The 25,395-nt window shown below is 36.9% G+C and overlaps 1 protein-coding gene across 5 annotated transcripts in view; it reads left to right on the top strand.

The window, feature by feature from the left end:
* Positions 1-18,925, top strand: part of dacha (dachshund a) — a 109,638-nt gene extending 90,713 nt beyond the window's left edge. The window contains exons 8-12 of one of the 5 annotated variants that reach the window (XM_060890929.1): positions 6,717-6,862; positions 7,023-7,170; positions 8,442-8,588; positions 12,203-12,265; positions 17,739-18,925. In XM_060890929.1, coding sequence (XP_060746912.1) covers positions 6,717-6,862; positions 7,023-7,170; positions 8,442-8,588; positions 12,203-12,265; positions 17,739-17,776 — 542 coding nt within the window. In that variant the 3' untranslated portion in view covers positions 17,777-18,925. Of the gene's footprint in view, positions 1-6,716; positions 6,863-7,022; positions 7,171-8,441; positions 8,589-12,202; positions 12,266-16,777; positions 17,220-17,738 lie in introns of those variants that run through there. The other 4 variants (XM_060890930.1, XM_060890928.1, XM_060890927.1 and 1 more) reach the window with 4 other exon arrangements.
* Positions 18,926-25,395: the final 6,470 nt, after the last annotated feature.

A 25,395-nucleotide genomic window follows, 5' to 3' on the forward strand; every position in this document is an offset into this window, starting at 1 on the left:
GCCAGTCCATGGTGGATTCACTGGTATGAGCAATCTTCTTTCTGAAGGTCTCAGAGAGCTCTTTGGATCTCCCCATGGTGATACCTCTCACTTCAACAATTAAGAGCTAACGAAACTAAATATCTGAGGTTTAAATAAGGCAAGCCTTCTTCAAAAGAAGCTCTTTCACATTGTTCTAGTAATTTGCACATTTCTTTTGTTTTATTTGTTTAGTTATATTACTTGAATCTTCCAGCATTTTTAAAATGAAGATAAAATGCCCTTGTGTTTTAAAATAAATTTTTATGTTAATTTTATATTTAAAATAAAAAGCCTTTCATGGGGTGTGCTAATTTTTTCACACGAATATATTGTAGATATCCTACAGTTTATATTCTGTGTTTTTAGCAGACTGGCTCATACCTTCACATGTATTGTGCTTGTTGACTATTTGTTCAAGGCTTTTATATTTTGTATAATATTCCCTTTTACTGTTTCCCTCTGACTGCTCGATGCACAGTGCCAAACTCAAAATTTGCCCTTTCCATTTCATCAAGATATTGACAGGACAGAATCTACAAAGAAATATGATTCATGCTTAGGTCATGATCTTGGGATATCCCTGGACAAGTGTCTGCTCTTCTCTTCTATGACTGCCCATGATCTTGGGGTAAACATGGACAATCAACTGTCCTATTCATTTACAATTACATTTACAGCATATGCCCTTATCCAGAGCGACGTACATAAGTGCTTAAATCTCTATTGTCAGATACATTAATGCTGGTTCACTAGGTTACATCCTTAAGATGAGTTTGAAACATTGTTCAAAGTTACAATGCAAATCACAGTACTTTAGAACAAAGTGAGTTAAGCAGATAGTATACAAAAGTCAGGAACCTACTTTACCAGAAGACAATATATTCAAATGAAGAGAGTTAAAGCACACTATTCCTCACAGATTGCTAATTTGACATGATCATGTTGGTTTCTTCTTCACTGCATCAGAAGGATTCAGCTATTTTTATCCACACAGGATGCTCAGGTGCTTGTTCAGTCTCTTGTCATTTCATGACTGGACTACTGTAACTCTCAGCTAGCAGGTCCACCTCTGAACACAAGGTAACCTCTGCAAGTGATCCAAAATGCACCTGCATGACTTGTTTTCAACCTTCATAAGTTCTCCCACACCACCCCATTGCTGCGCCTCCTCCACTGGCTTCCAGTCGCAGCAAACATCAGACTTGCCTACAAAGTCAGAAATGAACCAGCCCCGTTACCTCAAATGTCCTATGGACTCCTTGCACTGCACCAGGCTCCCTCCATCTCTCAGGGTGCAAGTTAGGTACTTATTGAGACTCTTCTTTCTTTTGGCACCTACATAGGTGGTATAATAAACTTCCCCTAGATGCCCAAACAGCTGAATCACTGACTGTCTTCAAATTACCTATTTGACCTATTTGTTCCTCAAATTCTTAAACAAGTGCTTAAGTATTTTTTTTTGTTTGTTTGTTTATTTAAAAATAAAATAATATTTTAATTCCAACAAAGTTTTCGACTGATGGTTTCCTTAGTGAGTGGCGTAGTGAACCAATCTTATTGTATTCATTGATGGAGACTTCAAAGCACTTTTGTATGTCATGCCCCATAAGTACATCTGCCAAATGCCATAAGTGGACATGTAATACCACGTCTGAACACAGCCTTAGACCAAACATCTTGACCTGTTTTCACTTAACACGAAACATTTTAATACTAATAACACAAAACCTGCCATGTTTTACACTTTGAATCGTTCTCCCATGGGCTACCTGAATCATCCTGATCCAGTGCTGCTGTACACAGGTTAACAAGCTGAAGAGTGTTGACCTAGTATTCCTCTCATTTAATATTCTGCATACTGCTACACTCCAAGCCTAATTGGCAGACAGGAACACTCATTAAGCCTTATTTTCATCTCTGCATAGTTATTATTGGTGATAGGAGTGGCAAGTAGGCAAGTTCTTACTTTTTCCGTTACTTATTTATTTATTTATGGCCATATTTATTAATTTAATTTACTCTTACTTGCATGTCCCATATCAGGTACTGAGCTGGCTGGTGTGTTCTGTTTGTTCTATGCCTAACAGTCACTGTTCCTTAAGACGTGGAAGGATAAAAGTTTGGCCATTTTCTAGTTCATCATGGGCCAGACTACTTCCACATTTATTCAGCAAGAATGAACAAGCATACTATTGTAAAATACAACATTTTTAATAGTTTACTGTGTGTCTTTAACTTTAATTATAATCAAGAACATATTTATAATAAAAAAAAGTCTGGCCAAGATGTTCAACTGTAGTTTGTATTTTTAGAAAAGGTTTCCCAAATATTTACTGCATAGTGCAGGATTGCATTGTATTGAGATAAAACATTTCTATAAAATCTTTGAAGAACATGATCATAATGATCATTATTGAAGGAAAAGTTTTGAAATGTTAAACTTATTGTATGTGCAGAAGCCATGACTTCTGGAATCTTTTGTTCTGGAACGTGTTCAGATGGATTTCTCCTGGTCCTGGCAATGTTCACACCAGTTTTTATGATGTACAGAAACCTTCAAAATCAAAATCAAGTAAAACAAAGAGTTGAGTCTCTTAAATGCTTACATCACAAATACTCATTTTGGAGTCTGAATTGCTGATTTTGGTCTACAACAGAAATGTTTGGAACAGTTTTTTTATGTAGTACACACTTGGCCTACTGGCCCACCTACACAATATGTCCATATGCTTCACTGCAGGGCCAAAGATCAATTTAGTGGCACATTCTGCATACTGTACACACAGCATGCTCTTCATTTACATTCCTGACCTTGTCTCCCAGGCCTCTGTGCAATATAGTCTGTGGCCAGGCCTGTGCACAGCAGTTAAAATATAATAAACGCTAACCTCCCCCCCTGCTCACATCCTTTTAGCAGCCATATTTTGCTGCACTTTTTATTGCCATGCTTTCATCTCATTTGTTCTAGGGGCCAGGGGTAAGCGGGGATTTAAATAATGAACAATTGGCTATTCCAGTATAATTTAACTCATTTAGTTCTTTCCAACCTTTCATGTGTTTCTTTTTTTCAAAAGGGAAATCTGCAATCTTTAATGGAGTTGGTACTCCTGAGACTCAGTCCTCTTTTTTTGGGATTTGAGCCATAGTGATTATTTGAAGAGGGAGATTAAGAGGTAAACAGATATGTGTTGTAGTTCAGCCAGACACTTTGTACTTGACTTTGTTTGCTTGACTCTTCTTGTGATTAGGCAAAGCCTGAGTTCTGTTTGAAGCTAATGGGTTAATCTGAGTTTAGTGAATGTGATGCCTCAGTAGGCTCCTCACCAAAAAAGAGCAGTTGGTGTGTGTGTGTTCCTGCAGCTTGCCAGTCCTTGGTGATTGCAGTTTGTCTCCTAGCTATAAATACCACACAGACATTTGGATTCCCTTCGTTTAGGAGTCCCCTGGTAAATGTTGTCAACTGCAGCCATCTTGTTGGGAATAAATATGGTAAATATGGAGTTGGCAGAGTGAAGTACACCCCTCTCTCTCTCGCTCTCTCTCTCTCTCTCTCTCTCTCTCTCTCTCTCTCTCTCTCTCTCTCTCTCTCTCTCTCCCCCCCCGCGCCGCACACACAAAAACACACAATTTCTGTCAATCTCTTCTATTTGTCTATCTGTCTGTCTGTCTCTCTCTCTCTCTCTCTCTCTCTCTCTCTCTCTCTCTCTCTCTCTCTCTCTCTCTCTCTCTCTCTCTCTCACACATACACACACACACAGACACACACACACACACTCTACCAGCCTGTGCCTCAAGTAAATTAAGGTTCTATCAGAAAATGTTTGCCAGTTTTGATGCTACTCTCTTTTGACCTCATTCATTTTACTTCAGTTTTTGTATTGCATTGATAATAATTGCACAGTTTCCCTTATCTCTTTTTAGATCAGGCACAGTTTGGGTTTTGAGTTTCCATGGATGCTCAGAACAAACACTTATATCGTGTTTTATTAGTTAGTTCTAGTTTGACATTGCAATTAAGGCATGACAATTTATAGGCCTCACATCAAGAACACAAATAATTAGCCATTGCCCATCTTTTAACATTTATTCTGATAATTAGGATGATTACTAGAGTGCCTTGATCTGGATATGTAAATCACCATGTAAACAAACCTGTGTGTGGTTGTGCACCTGAAAAAAAACACTGCAGCAAAAGCCTGGGATTAATTATTCCCTAATTGGAGCCCTCTGAATATTCAGGAGTTGTCCTTTAAACACATGTACAAAATAAAAACAACAACAAAAAGACTATGTAAGGGCAACAAAACCATGGAGTATCAGTTCAGGCTAACTACAGCTTTCAAAGTCACTGGTGCTTTCCAGCATCTGTTCCTCCATATGGAACCCAGGGAAGATCCACCTTCTCTGAAAATGCTTACATCATGTCATTTTCCTAAAGGACAGAAGCTACAGAGAAATACAGAAAAAATAGGTAGAGTAAGCAAACTTACTGTATATTCTGTCATCCTGAAGTATTCAGCTACATATGTCTTTTTCTGTGTGTTTTAGAAGAACCACAGGGAACACTACTTAAAAAGATGGCATTTCAGTAAAAAAAAAACAAAAAAAACACCTGCTTTTAATCTGGGTTACATCTCAAAGAGGTGTTGTGTTAGAGGCCAGGTGCACAAACTTAAAACTGATGGTGCTTTGTGTGGGTCACAGTTGAACTCACAGATTATATTATTTACATAGCTCTATCTTTATTCATCTTTTCGATAGATTGTTTTATGTGTAGATTTTACATAGAATTACAAAAAATAGTGTTCTCTCTCTCTCTCTCTCTCTCTCTCTCTCTCTCTCTCTCTTTTACTCTCTCCCGCTCTCTCTCTATCTTTTACTCTCTCTCTCTCTCTCTCTCTCTCTCCATCTCACACACACACTCTCTCTCTCCTCTCTTTTTCTCGCTCTCTCAAACAAACACACACGCACAGTTTCACACACACATCATTATTTGTGCATGTTATGGTTGTGGTGATGGTACTTTGTAAATGTCACAGGCTGAGGACTCTTTCTGCACTTTGTAGGACAGAATGAAATGTATTGAAGTGTGTGCTATCAACTGCTGCAAGATAAATCTGTCATTTAAATGGAACTTGTAATTAGGTGTGCAAGAGGCCAGCAGGGGGCCGGGGCTTTTAAAAGCACACCACCATTAACCTCTTTTTTGCTAACCCAGCAATGGAATTTTGGAGCTCTTGTACAACAAAGGCTAATGAATCAGTGTAATTTAGGTTTAAATATAACTCCAAATCGCATAAAAGATGGACATGGAGGGAGAAACATGACATTTAACCCGATCATTAATACTGATATTGTTTAGACTTTTTTATAAGGGTTAGAACACCAGTTGAAGAGAGATACAAGTGCGTACACCTTTGCTTGTGATCTTTAAACACTGTCATGGCTAGACTAACGTCGTGATCTCACTATTCACCTCACACCTTTGACCCCTGGGGCCTTCACCCCTTTTCTCACCCAATCCCACTCCTTCTTCTTCTTTCCACTCTGCCCCACTCTCTCAGTCTCCCTCTGCTTCACACCCTCTCCACATGACCTTGATATGCTGCTCACCACTTTCAGGCCACAGCAAAAACTTAATCACACAATGTCAAGGCGTTAGGGGAGGAGGGGGAAGAATTCGTCCCTCATCTTCTTTTTCCCCTCCTCTGTTTAATGCTCTTTTACTATAGAGAAAGAATGGGAAAATTTATAGCTGTGGAGACAGGTGGGGAGATGAACAATGGGCCAAATGAAGAGCAGGGTTATCTGGCGGGGAAATCAATGTGACCCGTGATACACTGCTATCACAATTCCCTACCCTCCTGTCCTATTTGTCTTATCCAAGAAGGCCCACAGACCCCAGACAGATTAGCCCAAGTGAATCACAGCTCCTCCATCTCCATTACTTGCTTTTTTCAATTTTTTTTGTGCTGAAATACTCAACTTTGGCCCCTTGTCTGTCCAACATCTCAGTCTACCAGTCTGGGGGTCTAGTGGTAATACTGTGTTGTATAGAGAAAGTCTGTGTTATTGTAAAAGATTAACTGTCCTGTTATGGTATAGACACATGGTCCCAAAGTTCCTATACAAATAAACACTGCTTTGTTTACTGGTTGGTGTTTTACATATAAAAAAATCAATCTGATCTCAGTTGATTTATCTCATTCAGTTTACTTATTTATAAGAAAGTCTAAGAGTGTGTGCACAACTTGTGCACAAAGTGGGAGTTGAATTGTATAACATTCTACAATACATAAATTAAATACATTATGAAATGCATACATTTTTACAATAAATCTTACAAAATAAAGCAAAAAAACCTAAAAGTGAATATAAATATAAACTAAATAAACAGTTTTTTACATTATGTACTTTCATTTGCATGTTCTGGTCACATTTAAAATGTTTATTGATGAAATTCAGCAACTGCTATTATAGATGAGTTTCAGGTAAACTAGGTTAGCATACATCATTTTTATTGAATTTTTCCATGCATAGAAACTGGTAGAAATTAGAAATGTATTTTATTGATCTTGAGGGCACGTAAAGGCTTGTCTGTGATTATTACTTATATTCTCGGATACATAAGATATGCATTATATTAAAAACCTTTGAATCTTAAAACTATTGCTGTGTTGGTGTTTTTCTCTCAGATGAAGCTCAGATAGCCTTGCCCCTACTGAAGTCAGGTTTTGAGAAGCTTCCTCTGGGTACACAGACTCTTCCTCCAGGCTTTCCCACTCCATTCCTCTTCACTGAGGGCCTCTCCTCTGTTGAGACATTGCTCACCAACATCCAGGTACGGATGCTCTTGATGAATACAACTGCAAATAGCACATCATTTTTTAATAAAGGAATAACAAAACATAAAATGATAGATGATTGTCTACTGAGATAATGGAATGAATGTTTACAGTTTTAATTTTGCTGTATATATTAAAGTGATGTGTTTTGTGCAGGGCCTGCTTAAGGTGGCAGTTGACAATGCACGTGTGCAGGAGAAACAGGTACAGCAGGAGAGAAAAGAGCTCAAGATGGAGCTGTACAGAGAACGAGAAATGAGAGAGAGTCTGGAGAGGCAGCTTACTTCTGAGCTTCACAGCCGAGGTACATAAAGGGCAAAAGATGTGTTGGTGTATTCTTTCTATTATTCTTAATCTGAGGGACCAAATAAAATATAATAGATTATGTGTCTCAAGTTTGTAAGCAAGCAATGATGCAATTTGATTAGATGTCTAGGTGTCTGAGGCAGTCAGTGAAAGTCTTGGAAAAACTATTAACATAAGAATACTAGTCTCAAACTCAAGGAAAAGAGGTGAATATGCAGTCTTATAATCTATATTTTTAGTCTGACATAAAACTAAGCCATCGATAGTAGCTGATGGAAATAAAACTGTGTATGCATTTCTGTGTTCATTTAAGTAGCAGTTACCTTCCTCTCTGTGACATACAAATCTATATAATGCAGAATAAATGATGAATGAAAACAATGGCACCTGCAGAATGAAAGAACTAAACATTGATGGTGTGCTGCCAAAAGAATATCTTTGGATTTACCGACTGAGTTGACTGCTACTTAGTGTGCCAAGACATTAAGCCAAATAGCAGCCTGGATAACAACTCAGACAATATGTATAAACACTTCAATAATTTCATAGCCACGGCTGTCGCCACCATGCAGATTATTATGCTATTAATGGTGCAGGAAATGAAGGATTTGGTGTATCAAATGCATGTAATTAGAGGTGTATGAATGAAGTGACACTAGCAGAGGACAAAGATGCTGTGTGAGTGTGTGTGTGTGTGTGTGTGTGAGTGTGTGTGTGTGCCTCAGTAGGTGGGTCAATCGAAGTGCTTTTCAAATAACTGTTAATTGCTGTGAAATAATATACTCTCTCTCTCTCTCTCTTTCTCTCTCTCTCTCTCACACACACACACACACACATACACAACTACTTCTGCTTACATTTGTCCAACAAGAACTTGATGGAGATGCTGTTCGATGTAGCTCTTCTTATCAGCTTAAAGTTCAACCAGCAGCCACTTGCAGTTTAGCATTTTTAGTCAAATACTTGAACTATTCTTTTTAAATGCTTTTAAATATGTATTCTTTTCAAGTGTTAATCTTTTGTTCATTCCATTAATTTAATTTCGTTCTTAACAAGTTGAGATCAGTGTTACACTACAAGCTCACAGTGAAAATCCACTGGGTTCCACAGTATTGTGTCTCTAGTGATAATTGAGCACTTTCAACTTTCCAGGTGTAAATGTGCAAATTGTGTGCTACTGAAAAGTGGCAAATGTCACAGCTAAGCACATCTTCAGGGTAGTTCACACTTTATACCACTCACTCTCCTTCATTTCCCATTCCTCCTTAGCTACCATCCAGAAGCGTCTGAAGAAGGAGAAGAAGGTGAAGAGAAAACTGCAGGAGGCTCTGGATTTTGAGTCAAAGAGGCGAGAACAGGTGGAACAGGCCCTCAAACAAGCCACCTCTCCTGAGAGTCTCTGCATGAGTCTCAATGGTGCGCCTCTTTCTTTGCTCTCTCTCTTTATCCACCTCGCAAATGCTTTCATTTCAGTGGGACAATGCAGTTTGCAACCATTTGAATAAAGAGACCTTTTATCTCAGAAGCAATCTTCCCATAGTTCTCATATTTTCTAGTTAGAGTTGCTGCATGCAGCATTATAGTTCTGATCTAAAGATAATCAGATACATGTATGTATTCGGCACAGCTGAAAAAGTTTGTATATAGATATGTTATTATCTCAAGATGGCACTGTGCTAGGTAGCAGCTGCTTACAGCAGCTCCCATCTGTAGACTGGTGTTGAATTTATACATTAGGTGTTTCTGCATACCAACTGTCTCTATTTTCCTTCGGGATTAATAAAGTTATCTATCTCTCTCTCTGTCTCTCTCTCTGTCTCTCTCTCTGTCTCTCTCGCTCTATATGTATATATATATATATATATATATATATATATATATATATATATATAAACAGGAAGTATCTCACAATTATCTTACTGTTAAGTGTGGGCCATATTCAGTTAATTAATTCCAAAATTGTACATTGGAATTTATGGCTGGATTAGAGTTTGCAAATTGCAAACACCTTCAAAGATAAATAAATGTTATAACTTGCAAAAAAAAAGAAATGTAAAATCGATTAAATCTACAGTATGATCTTTGTCATACTATGGTCACTTTAAAATACATTAGAACATACAACACAAACATATCTTCTAAACACCGCAATCTGCTAGATGACCTAAATTCCTAGTTCACAGAATACCAGCAAGTACAATTCACTAATCTTGTTTTGTCCACTTACTATTTTTAGCTTACTAGAAAAGTCTCTTTCTTGTCTAGCTCAAATACTTCAAAATATATTATGACTCACTGGCATGTAGAACTGTAAATCAAGATATATGTACTTATTTTTTTTCTGGAACTGCTTCATCCTGGTCAGGGTTCTTAGACTTATCATTGAAATAGCCATATGGATGGGATGCCAGAATGTAGAAATACCCTCTGTATGGGATGCCAGTCCATTATTGGGTTGGGGGATTAAATTTGATTTTTCTTAAGTTAATGAAAATCAAAAGATTGGTGTCTTAGATACTTTTATTCAGTAACTTCTATAAACATTGAAAACAACCATGAACTTTAATTGGAATATAGTCCTAATTAATTAAAAGGATCTTATTATTGTATAAAATTTGAAATTGAAAATTATGAAATTCTGGTATATCTTTTCTTGTTCATCGTTTGATCTTAAACATAAATGTCTTTGGTGTGAAGCAAAAAAAAAAAAATTCTTCTGAAAGTGAGTGATTAGCACCATTGTCAGTGTTAAAAATATTTGATAGATCCAATGGACTTTAGAATGCACCAGAAATAGCATTTATAACATAATCATAGCTAGTAGGCCTCTATACACTGAAACATTTTATTTCTTTTCGTATAGAATTAAAATGCTAACTGAATAATAACTGAGATAAATGCAGTGCTGTTGATGGTGGTCTGGTAATTTTTCGTTTAAAACATAGAAAGTTTATTCAAATGGCAGCTCATCTGTGCTTAAAAAGCTATGATACTGACCGATATAATACTGACATTCACCACCCTAATATGATTCTCTAAGAATTGTAATGACTTTTCAGGAATACTGCACAATTTGATATAATTTTTATAATTCTCAGAACAAGTTACAGTTCTTTAAAGTGAATTCTTGCACCTTGTTAGAGAGTCCTCACTTCCTGGTGCTTTGCTACTTCCTTTCTAGGACTGTATGCTCTGTTGCCATTCCTTTCCCATGTGAGTGAGCTATATTCTCCTCTAATCTCCACTCAAATCCATTGTACCATTCTCTCAACCATTTTTCCTACTCTATTTCTTTTCCTCTTCCCTCTTCTCTTTCTCATATTTCCTTATCAATGCTGATATTGGTGTTTCCATATTAGTCTCCACTATTAGTGATACATTAGCATCATAATGCTAGAGGAGGAAATAGAGGCAGATGCTTATCATAAATGGTCTAAATGTGCACACATTTAAACCATTTAAAAAAAAGAGGTAAACTGTTTTCCTAATCGCTTGTTGTCTTGATTTTACTTGTTTAATTGTGTTTAGTTTACTTGTTTAATCTTGCCAGATGCAGAATGTGAACAGGGAAAGATTTGAAAGTGTAAGTGTATGTGAACATCTGTAAGTGTTTTTCAGAGTGCAGGGATAAAAATTCACTATACAAATTCATTAAGAGGAATAGGCCTTGTCTTTTAGCCGAGAGCTTGGGGGAAAGATGGTCCCTGTAATGGGAGTCTCTGCTGTTTCATCACAAACAGCAATTATGGCCAAATGTATCTAAATACCTGACCATCATACTTATATATGGTTCTTCCTTAAAACAGTTGCCACAAAATAAGAAGCTCAAAATTATCTGTAATGTTTTTGTACGTTTCCCTTGTCTGGAAATAACAGGCCTAAACCTGTTCCTAGTTCCAAGCTTTAATAACAGCAAAGTGGGAACAAACTCCATTTTAATTTCCCAGGATTTTTAACAAATGGTCATACATGGTCTGCATACATGTGGACATATACTGTATATATTCAAACAAATGTATCTGGTCAGTATGGACTACTGTGATCTTTTCCTTTGTTTTGATGGTGGTAGAGAGAGCTATCTAATATAGCAGTCCAAAATCTCCCCTGTGTTCAGTTGGGCTGACATCTATTGAGTATTTGTGCATTTGATTGACATCATTTTCATCTTCATTAAAGCTTCAAATCTGTAGATGGGGTCAGGGTACACTTGGAATAGACAACACTCATCATAATAGAAATCCTTCCTCTTCATGACCTATGATTAGGCAGAATAACTTTTTGATTTTCAAAATAAAATTTGCATTGATTATTATTGTCTTTATACCGTCAGAGAGACTTTCATTGGGTACATAAATTGGAAGTTGTCACATAATTTTTTATCATAATTATATATATATATATATATATATATATATATATATATATATATATATATATATATATATATAGATTATAGATATATAGATATATAATATATACAGTGGTACCCCGCTTATCGACCTTAATCCGTTCCTTAAAACCGGTCAAAATGCGAAAAGGTCGAAGAGCGAATGTAATTATCCCATAAGAAATAATGGATACCCAATTAATCCATTCCCGACCTCCACCGATACCCAATAATTAACAATTTTTGCCCCATTTCTAGCAGTATTAATACTAAATAATACATAAAATAATACAGGTACATAAATAATATTGTACACTTTAAACAAAGTATTGTATATACAAAATTGTTATATGCTAAATTGTTATATTGACCGCTAAATAACACTAATATTGTTCACAAACCGAAGTTTAATTTACACGACCAAATCCCCGGGCGCAAATTCCGGTCGCAAAACTGTTCGCTAAGCGAAAAGGTCGATAAGCGGGGTACCACTGTATATATATATATATATATATATATATATATATATATATATATATATATATATATATATATATATAAAATTCTCTGGTTTGTTGCCTGGTAAAGTGATGATTGGTTGAAGAGCAACATTTGACAGTTTGCTGTGATTGTTTGGTTTCAGAAGCAGTGATACCAGAAGTGGAACCTGAGCATAATGGCAATCAGCAAGACTCAGCCATGCAAGGTAAGAATAGGCTGCATAGTTTTAGTTTGCACTAGGTTCCTGCAGACAGTAGTGATACAGAGATTCTGTTCTGTTCATTGTAATAAGGATGATAAGATTAACAATCATTGGGTCAATTTGCATGGACTTGGTTTTACAACACAAGTAAAATATTAATATGACTGCTGTGGTAACAGTAATAAATCGATTATAATACAGTTATTATAAATGTATTTAAATTATAAATTCATTCAGTAATTGCTCCTACCCAGCACTGCTATGTGTACATTGACAGTGAGACTGTTGGTAGAACATAAACCTGAGAATGGTGGGTTAGGTATAGAAAAAGATCAGTCTGCCATGTGCATCCCCAGCATCACAGGGGCGTTTTTCACTCTCTCAGAATCTCAGCTAATCTCTTCTTGGATTGTTTGAGAATGTTCTCCAGTCCAAAACAGACATTACAGTCTCAGTACCATGTGTGTATTTTTCTTGTATTTTCTATGGTTTTCTGCACATATCATCCATCTGTGCACTTTCAAATCTTGGTCAAACTACTAAATCTGCTGAAAACTTATTTGTATAGCACTTTTAACAACGGACATTGCCTCAATGCAAATTTACTGAAATATTAAAATTCAGAATAAAGCTTACAATGTTTAAAATTAAATTTATATGTATCTCTGATAAGCAACATGAGGCAACAGTGGCAAGGAAAATGATTTGACTAAGAAACCCTGAGTGTAACCAGACTCAAGGGAATGCATGCTCATCTGAGTGACAAAGGAGAGTGTGATCATAAATATTGTCCTTTTTTACAGCTGTATATAATGGAAATTTTGGAGCTTTTGGGCAACCAGATGATCAGGAGATGACCAGGATTTATTATGCCTTTAACAGTAGGGATACAACAGAAAAGTGCGGAGCAGAATTTGCTAAGCTTTTTTTATCTCTAGATGGTGGTATTATGCAGTTCAACTGGTCATTCTGTTTGTTTTGACAAAGTTTACTTTAAATCTCCAACCCCTCTCATGTATCTAAACCCATAACATTTTCCAGTTCAGACCTACAAAACAAAAAGTCCAAGAACACAATGCCTATGTTCTGGAGTAGGGACTGTTTTGCTTTAGTGTTTATTCTAGTTTATATGAGTAAGCTTTATGTAACACGCAAATATCATACAGCCATGCAATAGAGATCTCATGCTGTTCATCTTTCCTGTTTTTTTGCACTGGGTAATTCCATTTATTCTTGTCCAGAAATTATGTAGATGCAGAACAACATTATTTCTAATGTTGCACAGTGCTGAAAAGCTGTGTGGTGCAGTATTTTTCAACCTTATTAAGAAGACTTATTATTGAAGACTTTACTGATCTTATTTAATCAGGACTTAAAATCTCTTCAGTCTATAAAAACTGTAGGCTTTGTACCAAGCCTTTGAATGCTATCAAATGCAAAGTGTTTGTGTATTAGGAGTGGCTACCCCCGTCACATTTATCCATTATGTCTAGCAAAAAATCTAATTAGGTCGAGTGTGCTGTCCAAACCATAACCCCCTCCCAACTCTCCAGCATTTCCCCACCCCACCTCACAACATTTATCCATTACACCCAGCAAATATCTAATTAGCTCACACTTCACTCCCAAGTCGGACTTCACAGTTTTGCAAGCTTAGCACTGACAACTGATTTCATTAGGTTTGATTGTCCTTGCAGAGAGCCCACACGGCAAGCTAAAAGCTTTTTACGCTTTCTCAGGTTCCAGGCCAGTGTTGGCCCATTATGCCGACCTGTGCTCTTTCTAATTAATCAAGACAAGTGGCTTTAACAGCAAACTGCTGAACACAAAAGGTGTCCACTTTGCAAGCCGATTAAGAGAAGTGCAGTGTGGCAGAGTTACCTAGAAGGAGTGTAGTCTAAAACAGAACAAAAAGTAATTAAAAAGGTAGACCAGGAATTGAGGGCATATTGAGACAGACTGTGTCCTCTCATGCCACTATCACAAGCTTAAATGAATGGGAAAGTGCTGTTGTGCATCTACTTTGGTAATGATACTCAAGTTTCCTGAATATACATTCAGCAAGTGTGGAAGCTGTTTAAAAGAAGACTGCTCTCTCTACCTCATACAGATCTATTTATGTGGCTCAAACTATCCTAATTCGTGGAACCTCAAAAAGAGGCACTCTTCCAGTTTATAACAACCAGATATGGAATTATATATAAATTGTTATAATTTAACAGTAAACCAAACCTATGCAAGTAGTGCAGAAAGTCTGAAAATACATTGTATGTAACTTAACGAACACAAGCTGAGATATCCAGATATCCCTCAATCTAGGAGGCTTGGGCTATAGATTTTAATGCCAAAATGTTGCCCATGCATTTGGCAAGTAAAGTAATAAAGTAAAAGATTTAGATAAATTTCAGGTTCAGTATTGATGTATGGATGTGTCAACTGAGTAGGCCCATTTTATTACCATTAGCCTACAATAGAACTAAAAGAAGTAAAATTGAGTGGGAAAAATGGTTAACTTCTCAACGGCACAAAAACAATTTATTAATAAATACATATCACTGTTTTACTGTCAGTTGGGAGGAACAATGTTTGAAACTTAAATGCTTTATGTAGATATTTTTAACCAGTGATGTCTAAATGTGTTTAAAAATCTTAATAACGGTAATTGTAAAGGGATTGTCTGTTAAACAATTTTGTTGCTTTTATCTCTAAATAATGAAAAATAATTAACAAACTCACTACTTCTAACAAGCTATCAACCCAAAACACTGATCACTAAGAAGCAAAATAAGCAAAGTTTGTATTTATTCTTTAATTATTTTAAAATATGTATTCAAAAAGTATTCTAAAAGTAATCTGAATGTTATCCTTTTAAGTATTGTAAATTAATAAATTATTGAGACTACTGAGTGGACTATTGAGTCATGCATAGTGATTTATGAATGTATAATGTTCATCTACTTAACCTGAGCATGTCCGAGTTTACAGACATCTTGTCTTAGCAATAGTTTTGACCCACAATAGCTTTGATTTGGATCTGGTAAAAAAAACAGGATAATTCACTTAACTAGGTAATCCATGTACTGTACAAACATTTGGAATTGTATGATAGGAATCCCTGCACTCAGCTGCACTCGCATATTAATTGTTGTCATATGGCTTAATTAAGTTAATTTTACAGCATGATGAAACACATCTTTGATGTTTTCTTCTGCTCACCTTTGTTAGTATGTTAGTTGATGGCAATGGTAATTTTTACTAATCAGAATTTCATTTTTGCCATTTGACTTTTATTTACTCGATTAAATTGATTACATGAAACAGTCACTTAGGGTAGCCATCCACAAGCTTCTCCCTTCATTCGTCCTGACAAAACTGATATAAAGCTTTAACATGCACATCATGTAAAAGAAAAGATGATTCATCAGACCATAGCATGTTCCTCCATTGCTCATTGGACTACAGTAGTTCTAATTCTCACTTGCTGATTAAATGTGCTTTCAGTAGTAGACAGGGGTCAGCATGGGTTCTGCAGCAATATTGCCACATATGCAGCATCAGTGCAACAAGCACTGTGACTTGACACCTTTATATGATTTACTTGTTCAGCAATTTGTGCTACAGTTCTTATATGTATTGCTTCAATGAGCCTTGGGCACCTATGACACCTACAGTATGTCACTGGTTCACCAGTAGTCCTACCTCGAATCTCATTTTGTAGCTACTACTTTCAAGACCTACCATTTTGGAGATGCCCAGACCCATCCCTATCAACCCTTGGTAGACCTGTGTGTAACCAGGACACTGTCCATCAATACCCAATCAATGTGGGGCATTGGCAAATGCACAATTGATGAAAATGTGGCTTTTTCCACATTGGCTTACACCAATTTGTCACTCTTTTGTTTAGGTTGTATGGAGCTCCAGCGACAGTCCAAATTGTACTGGGAAGGACCCTCCCTTAGTACAATGATTCTGCTTACTTAGATGACATAATTATTCATATTAATGATTGTCTCATGGTTGTCCTGAAATCTTTAAGATGAAATAGGATTTAAATCAAACCCAAATTTGCGCAACTGGATGGGAGGAAGTATACCACTTTCTCATATCCTAGTGTGTCCTCAAACCAATAAGGCAGCAGCAACTGCAGCCTGTGGATATAACCAGTGCCAGCTGTCTTTCTACCAGGTAAAATTGGTTTTATTTGGGGCCTGTGTTGCATTCTTTTGACTTTTATGTCTCCCTTTGGTTTGGTCTCTGCACATCTGCCATTAAAATTTAAGGTGGTTCATAGCTTCGGGTACAGAAGGGTGTGGAAGATTATTTCCTGGGGAGCTGTGGATCAGACAGCTCCCTGGCAAGAGTCAAGTGGATATGGTACATGACAGCAGGGGCATGGTCGAGCATCCATTGTGGATGGAGAGGAGCTTGGTTGGACTGGCAGCTAATGTGTGATGTTTCTCAACCTGTGTTACTACTATAAGTTTACTTATTTCTGTCTCTTTGTGCTTTTAGTAACCAGGCTTTTCTGGCAATGGTGTGAGAGTTCAATATGGCTGGCAAAGCCTGAGAGACACGCCTGAACACACACAGGCAGTGAAGTGTGAACCCAATGGAGTGAAAGCTACAAGTCCAGGATGGACACATTTCTGCTGAGTTCTGTGTTTTTGTTGAGCTTATGAAGGTGTTCTGGAAAAGCACAGAATAAATTAATGCAAACCCAGAGCTCATCTAACATTTCATTTGTCTCCTGAATCTTCCTCTACACCTTCACCTACCAGGTTCTACTGTCTATAATCAATTGTTTTAAAAAATAACTTTTGATGTGAACGATATAGATGCCCTAATTTACTTGTCAAAAGAAGTGTATAATAACATGATATTTGTTAAAAATTGAATTTAAATGTCTTTTGCCTGGGTGTATGTAAACTTTTGCCCTGAAAATAAAATTTATGTTTGCTTTTAGATTAATAAAAAATGTCTGGATTAAGTAGGAAATATGTCTTGTGCGTGTGCCTTTTTTTTTTTTTACCTCTGCAGACTTTGGGACTTTGGGCACATTTGTTAACAACATTCAGATTTTGCTCAATAGCACAAATAATTACAATCAGTAAAAGCACTTCATTACAGAAGAATTATTTTCATATCCCAGCAGAGTAGGTCAGGGTCAAAGCACAGGGACAGCTATGATACAGTGCCCCTGGAGTAGGGAAGGTGAATTGCCTTGCTCAATTGGCCAACAGTGACCATTTAGCAGTGCCAGGGCTTGAACCCCGACGTTCCAATTAACAACCACTTGACCCACACTGCCCCCATCATGATATGGGGCTTCATGTCAACATATTCTGCTAAATGAGCCATTGTACATCATATGTGGGAAATTAAGCAGGAACCAGTTTTTCCATTTAATTTGTCCCATTAATACTCCAATAGAAATAAACTAACATTTTTTCATTTTTTCTTGTGTTTCACACAGAGAATAGACCCTACTCCAAACCTCCCATTATGTACTGAGATGGATGTGCAGCTCCTCTTTACGTACCTCCTCACCAGTAGATGGCTTCTTCACTCCACTTTGGAACTTTTTGACTCTGACGTTGGAGATTTCAAGTGCTAGTGCTGAGGTTGTTGACCACCGATCACCCAACCTTGTATACTGGACTCAAGTGTGTAATGGGGTCCAGCACAAATGGGCAACCCAAGGACTGCTGCTTGTTGGCAACCTTCCAATGCATCACAATTTATAGAAAAAAAGAAAGAAGGAACAAACAACAACAACAACAACAACAACTTTTTCTCTGTTTTTCACGAACTCTATGTCCTACCCAATTTGAAACTTTTCTCCTGGACTAAGGTATACTTTGCAGTCAATTGTTCATGTCCTTGTGAAGCACACATCAGTGTCCTCCTCTGTGGTTACTGTTCTCTGGACACATTTCCCATTGTTATTGCTTTTAGTTAACCCAATGTACAGCAGTGATTCTGGACAGCTAAAGTAACTAAGCAAATGACCATCGATGAAATAACAATCCCATTCAAAACCAGCAAATTCTTATGAACTATCAATCAAATTTGTTGCTTCATTTTTTTGCCTCCCTTTTTACGTATCGTACTCTTGTTTTGGAAATGTAGAAGCATCACATTTTCCTCCTTAAAGTGTTTATCATAATGTTTATTTTGTTTGTTTTGTTGTTTAATCAACATTTCAAACGAGACGTGATGTGGAAACATTTTTGTACTTATGACTTTGCCCCTCTGACAATAGTCTCTATAGTGCTCCTGGATGAAATAAGTTATAAGACAAAAACTGCTATGAATACAGTATTACTGTAATTCCCCTTCTCTTTTTACCTTTGTTTATAAATATTTGTAAAATGCTTTAGCATTCACTTTTCCTTTGTCATTATTAAGTGGATACATTTTAGTGTTGAATGAATGAAACAGATGTAAAAACATAAAAAAATAAATAAATAAAGTACACTTATGCACATCTGATGCAAGCATGCTTGTAGATACAACACTGCTGACAGTAATGACAATTTACACTGTTTAAAGTTGAAAAGCTGCCTCTTCTAATCTATTTTCTGGAGAAACTTAGATCTTGGTTATGATACCGGCAGCTACTGATGTTACAAAATGATGACTAACCACAAGTCACCGACTTGCCCATAACATGAAAAATAAAACATCCATATGGACGTCATCTTCATAGATTTGGGGTTTTGTTTTTGAAGTAATAAATTTGAAATTGGAGACTTTTTCCTCTTACTGCAGTCCTTTTTTATAGTTCGAGTCAAGTAGCCAATGTAAACAAAATTAGGTTGTCTTTCTGCTCATATTTACATGTGTACAGTAAAATTATTATTTGGGGGATTTACATTAGAAATTGAACTGAAATTAATCTTGGAAGAAAGTTGGCATCAGTTGGAAACACCCCTGAAGCCTGAAAAGATCAACAGCTAAACAACCACTGCCCACAAACTCAGTTCACACTGTAATTGGGCTTTATTTGTCACTCTAGTGACAAATAAATCATCCTAAAATGAGACCAATTGGTTATGCATAACATAAGAAATGTTTGAGGTGCTATACATACAAGCAGCATTCCCCTAATGTTCCTTGATAGAAGGCTAAAATACTCAATATATCCTAATCTCATTAAAAGACTTAGCAGCTGTTATAATCTTACATTTTCACAAGTGAATTATGTAGTCCAAAGTTAGTTTGCATTACGGTGGCTGTGTTTTCCAAAACTTAAGCATCAGCAAAGGGCTACAGTGCTGCTCTTCACTCCACATGTGTACTAAATATGAAAACACCTCATTCTATGTCTCTGCACCTGTCTGAACAATAGATAATGCTAAATGATGCTCAATGATCAATCTGATCATACAACAGCAGTAGTTTAAAAATCAGGTGGCCAAGAAGGTTAGAAGTGACCACTAAAGATTTCAGATGTACACTGCACGTGTTTGATTATGCACACACATATCGTAAAAAGATCTTTTGATTATTTGGCATTATTAAATGTATTGTAAATGCCCATGTAATTCAGTTATTTTAACGTGCATATGAGTATAGAATAAAGTTAATAAGCTTCTTTTTCTTTTCTCATGCAAAAATATGCCATAGTCAGCTTAAAGGACTACTTCCTATATGGTTTTGTAGCAACTAATTACTAAGTGTTTCTCACCTGTTGAAGGAACTGACCAAATGAGTCATGTTCTCTTAGTCCTCCCTTACCCATAAAGATGCACAGAGGAAGAAGGCAGTCTCCTAATTGAGCCTAAGGTCATGACTGACAAAAATGCAAACACTCTCAGGACTGTGTTTGTAATGCAATTAAAGTCTGATCATTTGATCTACTCTTAATTAGCCATTTATATACTTATCCTCTATGCAACTACTTATTTCATGATTATGGGGATTAAAGAGGTTATGAAAAGACAATTGGTGTAATTGGATCACTGAAAAATACACCATTTGCAAGAGTTTTATTAAAAAGAACTAAAATTGAGCCTGGCTACCGAGAGGATGTTTTTTTTAGCCAGGCCTCACTTTATTCTGTTTTTTTCCAGCTTTTTCTTCCCTTCGTTTCCATGGTTTTTTTCTCCATCAATAGCAGCTGATACATGTCAATTAAAATATTGTTTTTGGGATGAAATATAAGTCATGGCTAGGATCAATGGTTCAATGGATCAACAGCAAACAACTCATCAATACATCACATTGCAGGACAGCTTTGCACTCCTAGCATAAAATGTTATGCTATGGAAATGGATTGTTCCTGGCCAGTGGCTTTTATCAATCACTTAACTTTTTGGTAATACTACTGCTTCCAATCAGTGGTTCAATGCCTTATTCACTAAGCTACCACATCCCATTTTCTCCATTCTGATATTTGGCATGAACAATGGCATGCTGGCCCATATCTATATTATTAGATAATTGCAATAATAAGTAGATTTACCAGTTTACCTGTTCATTTATGTATTCAGTCATGGATTAATTAATGTATTCATGCATTTCATCTAAGTGACAGAATTATAGCAAGCTTGACTTACTGTGAGAAACTAACTTAGAAAGCACTACAGAATTTTCAAAGCAAGAAATTTAGTAAAAGAAATATTGGTACACAAGCTGTTTACTGTTTTTAACCCACTTATACCACTGCCTGCTTTGAGGATTCAGTGTTGTTATAGTGCATACACATACAGTATGGAGATTCAAGTGCAGGTGAGAACAGCAAGGAGTATTGAGCACACACAGTGTCTCCTTCTCTCTGTGTGTAGGTTATTTTTACTGAGTAGTGAATCGTGTTGGGAGTGTCACATAATGAAGCATGATGCCAGAACTGGGCTACACCACAGTAGAAAAAGTCAAGATGCATTTCAATGCTCTCAAAAGGATAAATCACCTCCATACTGTTTGCATGAATGAACACACACACATATACGCACGCTCACACACACACACACACACACACACAGTGAGAGCAATATTATTTTTTTAATTACCTTAGATTGATTTATAATGATTTTTGAAAAATATATCAGAATTTACAGTGTAGACTAAAAGGGTACAGTACATTTCTAAACAAATGTTTTAAATCTTAAATATTATGAATTTCAAATATTCTTGTGCACTGCACTGCAGCTTCACACTGGTTCAGTTCATAAGTGTGATCTTGAACAGCTGAAGAAGCAGCTTGTCAATGTCTGATGAATGGAATCATCACAGAGAAAAGCATAGGGCTCCAGTACACTGTCTGACCAGCATTTCTGTCATATTTGTTCATTTCTCCTCCACCACACTAAGTAGTTATGTTTCTGGACATGTTGACAGTCAAACTAATCATTATATACAGTTATATTTAACGTCTGTTCGCAATATTGATATTACAAAAGATGAGGAAAAGTCATGTTAACACTGATATATTGGCTTATTTATTATCAAATCATGGCAAAGGTAGGGAACCAAGTGCTTGTATATGTTTTTATTTATTTATCCAAGTCTTTCTGTCTTGAAACTAATGCTACGTTTGTATTATTCTGGACTTATTAACTACATCATATACAGTAAAATAAGATTTCTCAGGGAGGCACCAAAATATTAACCACATACTTCTAACATGGGATTGTAGTATCAGATGTATGTGACTGATAAAATGGCACTCAGCAGTTCTGGTGAACCTATTCTCACACACACACGCACACACACACCTATTTTGTGGCTCCTGCGAACCAGGACCCTATGCTTTTTTGCAGGGGAAGATGGGGTCTATCTTGTTTTTGTCAGTGTCGGCACAAGAAAATATGCTTGTTGCAAAATGATAACCATGTTAACTTAACCCATTTTTCTAAACCTGACATGTTTCTGTTGAGTGCAGAAAATACAATTTGCAAGGCAGGACAAATGTTAAACTGAAAGTTTGCTCCTCTGTCAGCAGGTTGACAGCAGTAGAAAAACACACAGCTAGAGCTAAGGTGAGTGGTGCAAACAATGCAAAACACTAAACAGATCTGGACAAAATAACATTTTCATCCCTTTCCTCAATTACATTACAAAGCATGACTGTATAATTGTATGAAGAGATAGATACATTAGAAGATTGCTGTCACCTGAAATAAAGAACAAGATTTCCAATTCCTCTGCCATTGTGGTTCTTTCACAAGTTGGTTCAGTAATCCTGACAAGTGATGGATTGTTTTAGTTTTCCTTCCAAGTGGTGCAGAACTTTTACAGAGCATGTGATTCTTGCTTATAAAAACATAGACCAAAAGCTAGATTAAGAAGCAAAGTTGACAGTTCTGTAAACAAGTCTATGAGAAACAGTTTGTTGAGGGGTGGGGTGGGGGTTGGTTGTGTGCTGGATATAAGAGTCTTGACTTCTTAATAAGCTTCTTAAAAAGACACACATTTCATGTAAAACATAAAAGTAAGTGCTTTTGTTAAAGGAAAAAGATTGGTGAGCTAGTAGCAGGTTTGACCTGGCCTATTAAAATAATTTAAAAAAAAGGGTAAAAAAGTACACTAAAAAAAAGTTAATTAAAATTGAGCATTCAGATATTTTATATATCATAATTTCTTTCCATGCAAATTAAAATTTAGCTGTACTAAAATTACCAGTGTACTAACAAACATCTACTAACAAATCTTTGGTCTAGTGTTTCCTCTCTCTCTCAGATGTTCATGATGTTAAAATGTTGCTACATCACTGTTTGTGGCCACAGCCCCATGTAAAAACCTTCACCGTAGAACAGCTGTGTGCCTCTATATAGGTGCTTGTCCAATTTCCTCCAGCAGTCTCATGGGGAAGAGCCTGGCACCTGCAAGAATGCACACTAACTGCATACGTCTTTCTGGAAGTTTCCATCAGTAGTGTTCTGTCTTCTTCCTGCGGTTCAACCACTGCAAAAATGGAGAAGAGGAGGAAGTTGTACTAGAGCCTCTCTAAACACTTTAGGCAGTGCTAGAATTCCCTCTCTCGGCATGGGACTGGATTCAGCATAGAAACATCTCATCTAACATTGCTTGAGAGCTATGAGCTATGAACCTGTGACACAACATGGAAGAGATCAGACTGTTGGTAACCACTACACTCCCCATATGCATACAGGATTTTGCTGTGTTTTATGTGACTGTTGTGGTCAGAATCACAAGAAAATACCTTTCTGCTGCTTTTTATTTATTTATTTATTTTTTTTTAAACCTGCAAGCTTTTTTTGTGACAAACTACAAAAATTGGTGAAACTGCAAGCACTGGACTCTAAAAATGCCACCAGTGAAGACACATCTGTCTATCTCTGTGATTAAAACATATATCATGGACAACATTCAGTGCACATTTTTATTTTAAAAAACATTGTATTCTATAATATACAGTAAATAGAGAATAAATAAAAAAATTAAAAAATTTAATTTCAACATTTATTTAAAAAACATTCCAAAAAATCCCTCCTTTTTATAATCAGATATTTAAAAACAATTTACATTTTCAGCATTTGGCAAACACCATCATCAAGAGTGACAAAAATGCTTTTAACGTATCATTAACTTTGGTTCACTAGGTTACAGACTTAAGATACTATGAGCCTAAAACACTCAAAGTTCAAAGTTTCTTTTTTTAAAAATACACACATACAACAAACAGGGAGAAAGTGCTAGTTCAAGTATTTCATGAAGACGTAGGTCTTCAACCGTCGTTTGAAGATATCCAGTGATGCTGTATGGCCCTAAGTTCCTTCCACCACCTTGGTGCCAGAACAGAAAAGAGTCTTGTTGTATACCTACCTCTTACCCTGAGAGATGGTGGGACCAGTCGAGCAGTGATGGTAGCGCTGAGGGTGCGAGGTGCAGTGTGAGGAGTAATAAGGGCTTTGAGATAAGAGGGAGCTGGTCCATTGGCTTTGGCTTTGTAGGCATTTGTGTTTTAAATCTGATGCATGCAGCTACCATTGGAGGGAGTGCAGCAGCAGGGTGGTATGCAAGAACTTAGGCAGGTTGTGCAGCTGCATTTTGGATCATTTGCTGAGGTTGAATTGCATTCATAGGTAGACCTGCCAGCAGTGAGTTGCAGTAGTCTAGTTCATGAGATGAACCAGAAGAACCTGAAGTACCTGAGCAGCCTGTGTGGATAAAAATGGCCAAATCCTTCTAATGTTGTAGAGAAAAAAACAGAATGAATGTGTCACATTAGCAACATGCGAGGAAAAGGACAGTTGATTGTCCATGGTTACCCAAAGGTTGCGAGCTGTGACTTAAGGGAAGATCAGATCGTTGCCTGAGGATGGATCACCTGGTATTATCAGCTGTTCAGTTTTGCTGGGATTGAGCTTCAACTGATGAGCTTTCATCCATGTTGATATGTCTGCCAGACATGCTGAGATCCAAACAGAAGCTGTGGTATCTGAGGATACGTTGAGTATTATCAGCATGGCTGTCTCTGTCAAATGCGCTGCTTTAAAGGCAGACTAGTTGTGATCTTGGAGGTTGTTCTGTGAAAGATAGACAGATAGTTGATTATAGAAAATGAGTCATGAAGTCATATAGGAGTCTGTAGTTACCGAAGTCTGATGGATTCATAGCAGGTTTCTTCAGGGTGAAAATAACTCTTGCTCTCCTAAAAGTAATTGGTACATTACCAGATGTTAGGTATCCATTGATGATGAAGGGCAGATGTTTTGTGACATGGTCTGGAGCATAGGGAGTGGATCCAATGGGCAGGTGGTAGGATTGCAAGACCGGATGAGTTGTAAAATCTCTTCTGCTGTTACGGTTGAGAAATGCACAACAAAGGAGTTGGGGAATCCCGACTGTGAAATGTAGGTGCAGTCGGCACAGAAGTGAAGGTCCTGCATATTTACTCAATCTTCTTGTGGTAAAAAGACACATAGTCTTCTGCTGTCCAGGAAGTTAAAGCAGGTAGAGCCGGGGAGTTGAATAGAGATGAGATGATGTTGGAGTTTACAAGGGTCTTCTGGAGAAGCTTCAAGCTTTTCCTTGTAGAAGTAAGTCTTGGCAGAAGTCACATCAAAAGAGAACTAGGTCAGGAGTGTACAGTAAGAGTCAAGATCTGCATCAAGTTCTTGCTTCCACTTTCTCTCTGATGATCTTAGCTCTCTTTGATTGCT

This window comes from Tachysurus vachellii, chromosome 17, assembly GCF_030014155.1.
Source record: "Tachysurus vachellii isolate PV-2020 chromosome 17, HZAU_Pvac_v1, whole genome shotgun sequence".
Lineage (NCBI taxonomy): Eukaryota > Metazoa > Chordata > Actinopteri > Siluriformes > Bagridae > Tachysurus > Tachysurus vachellii.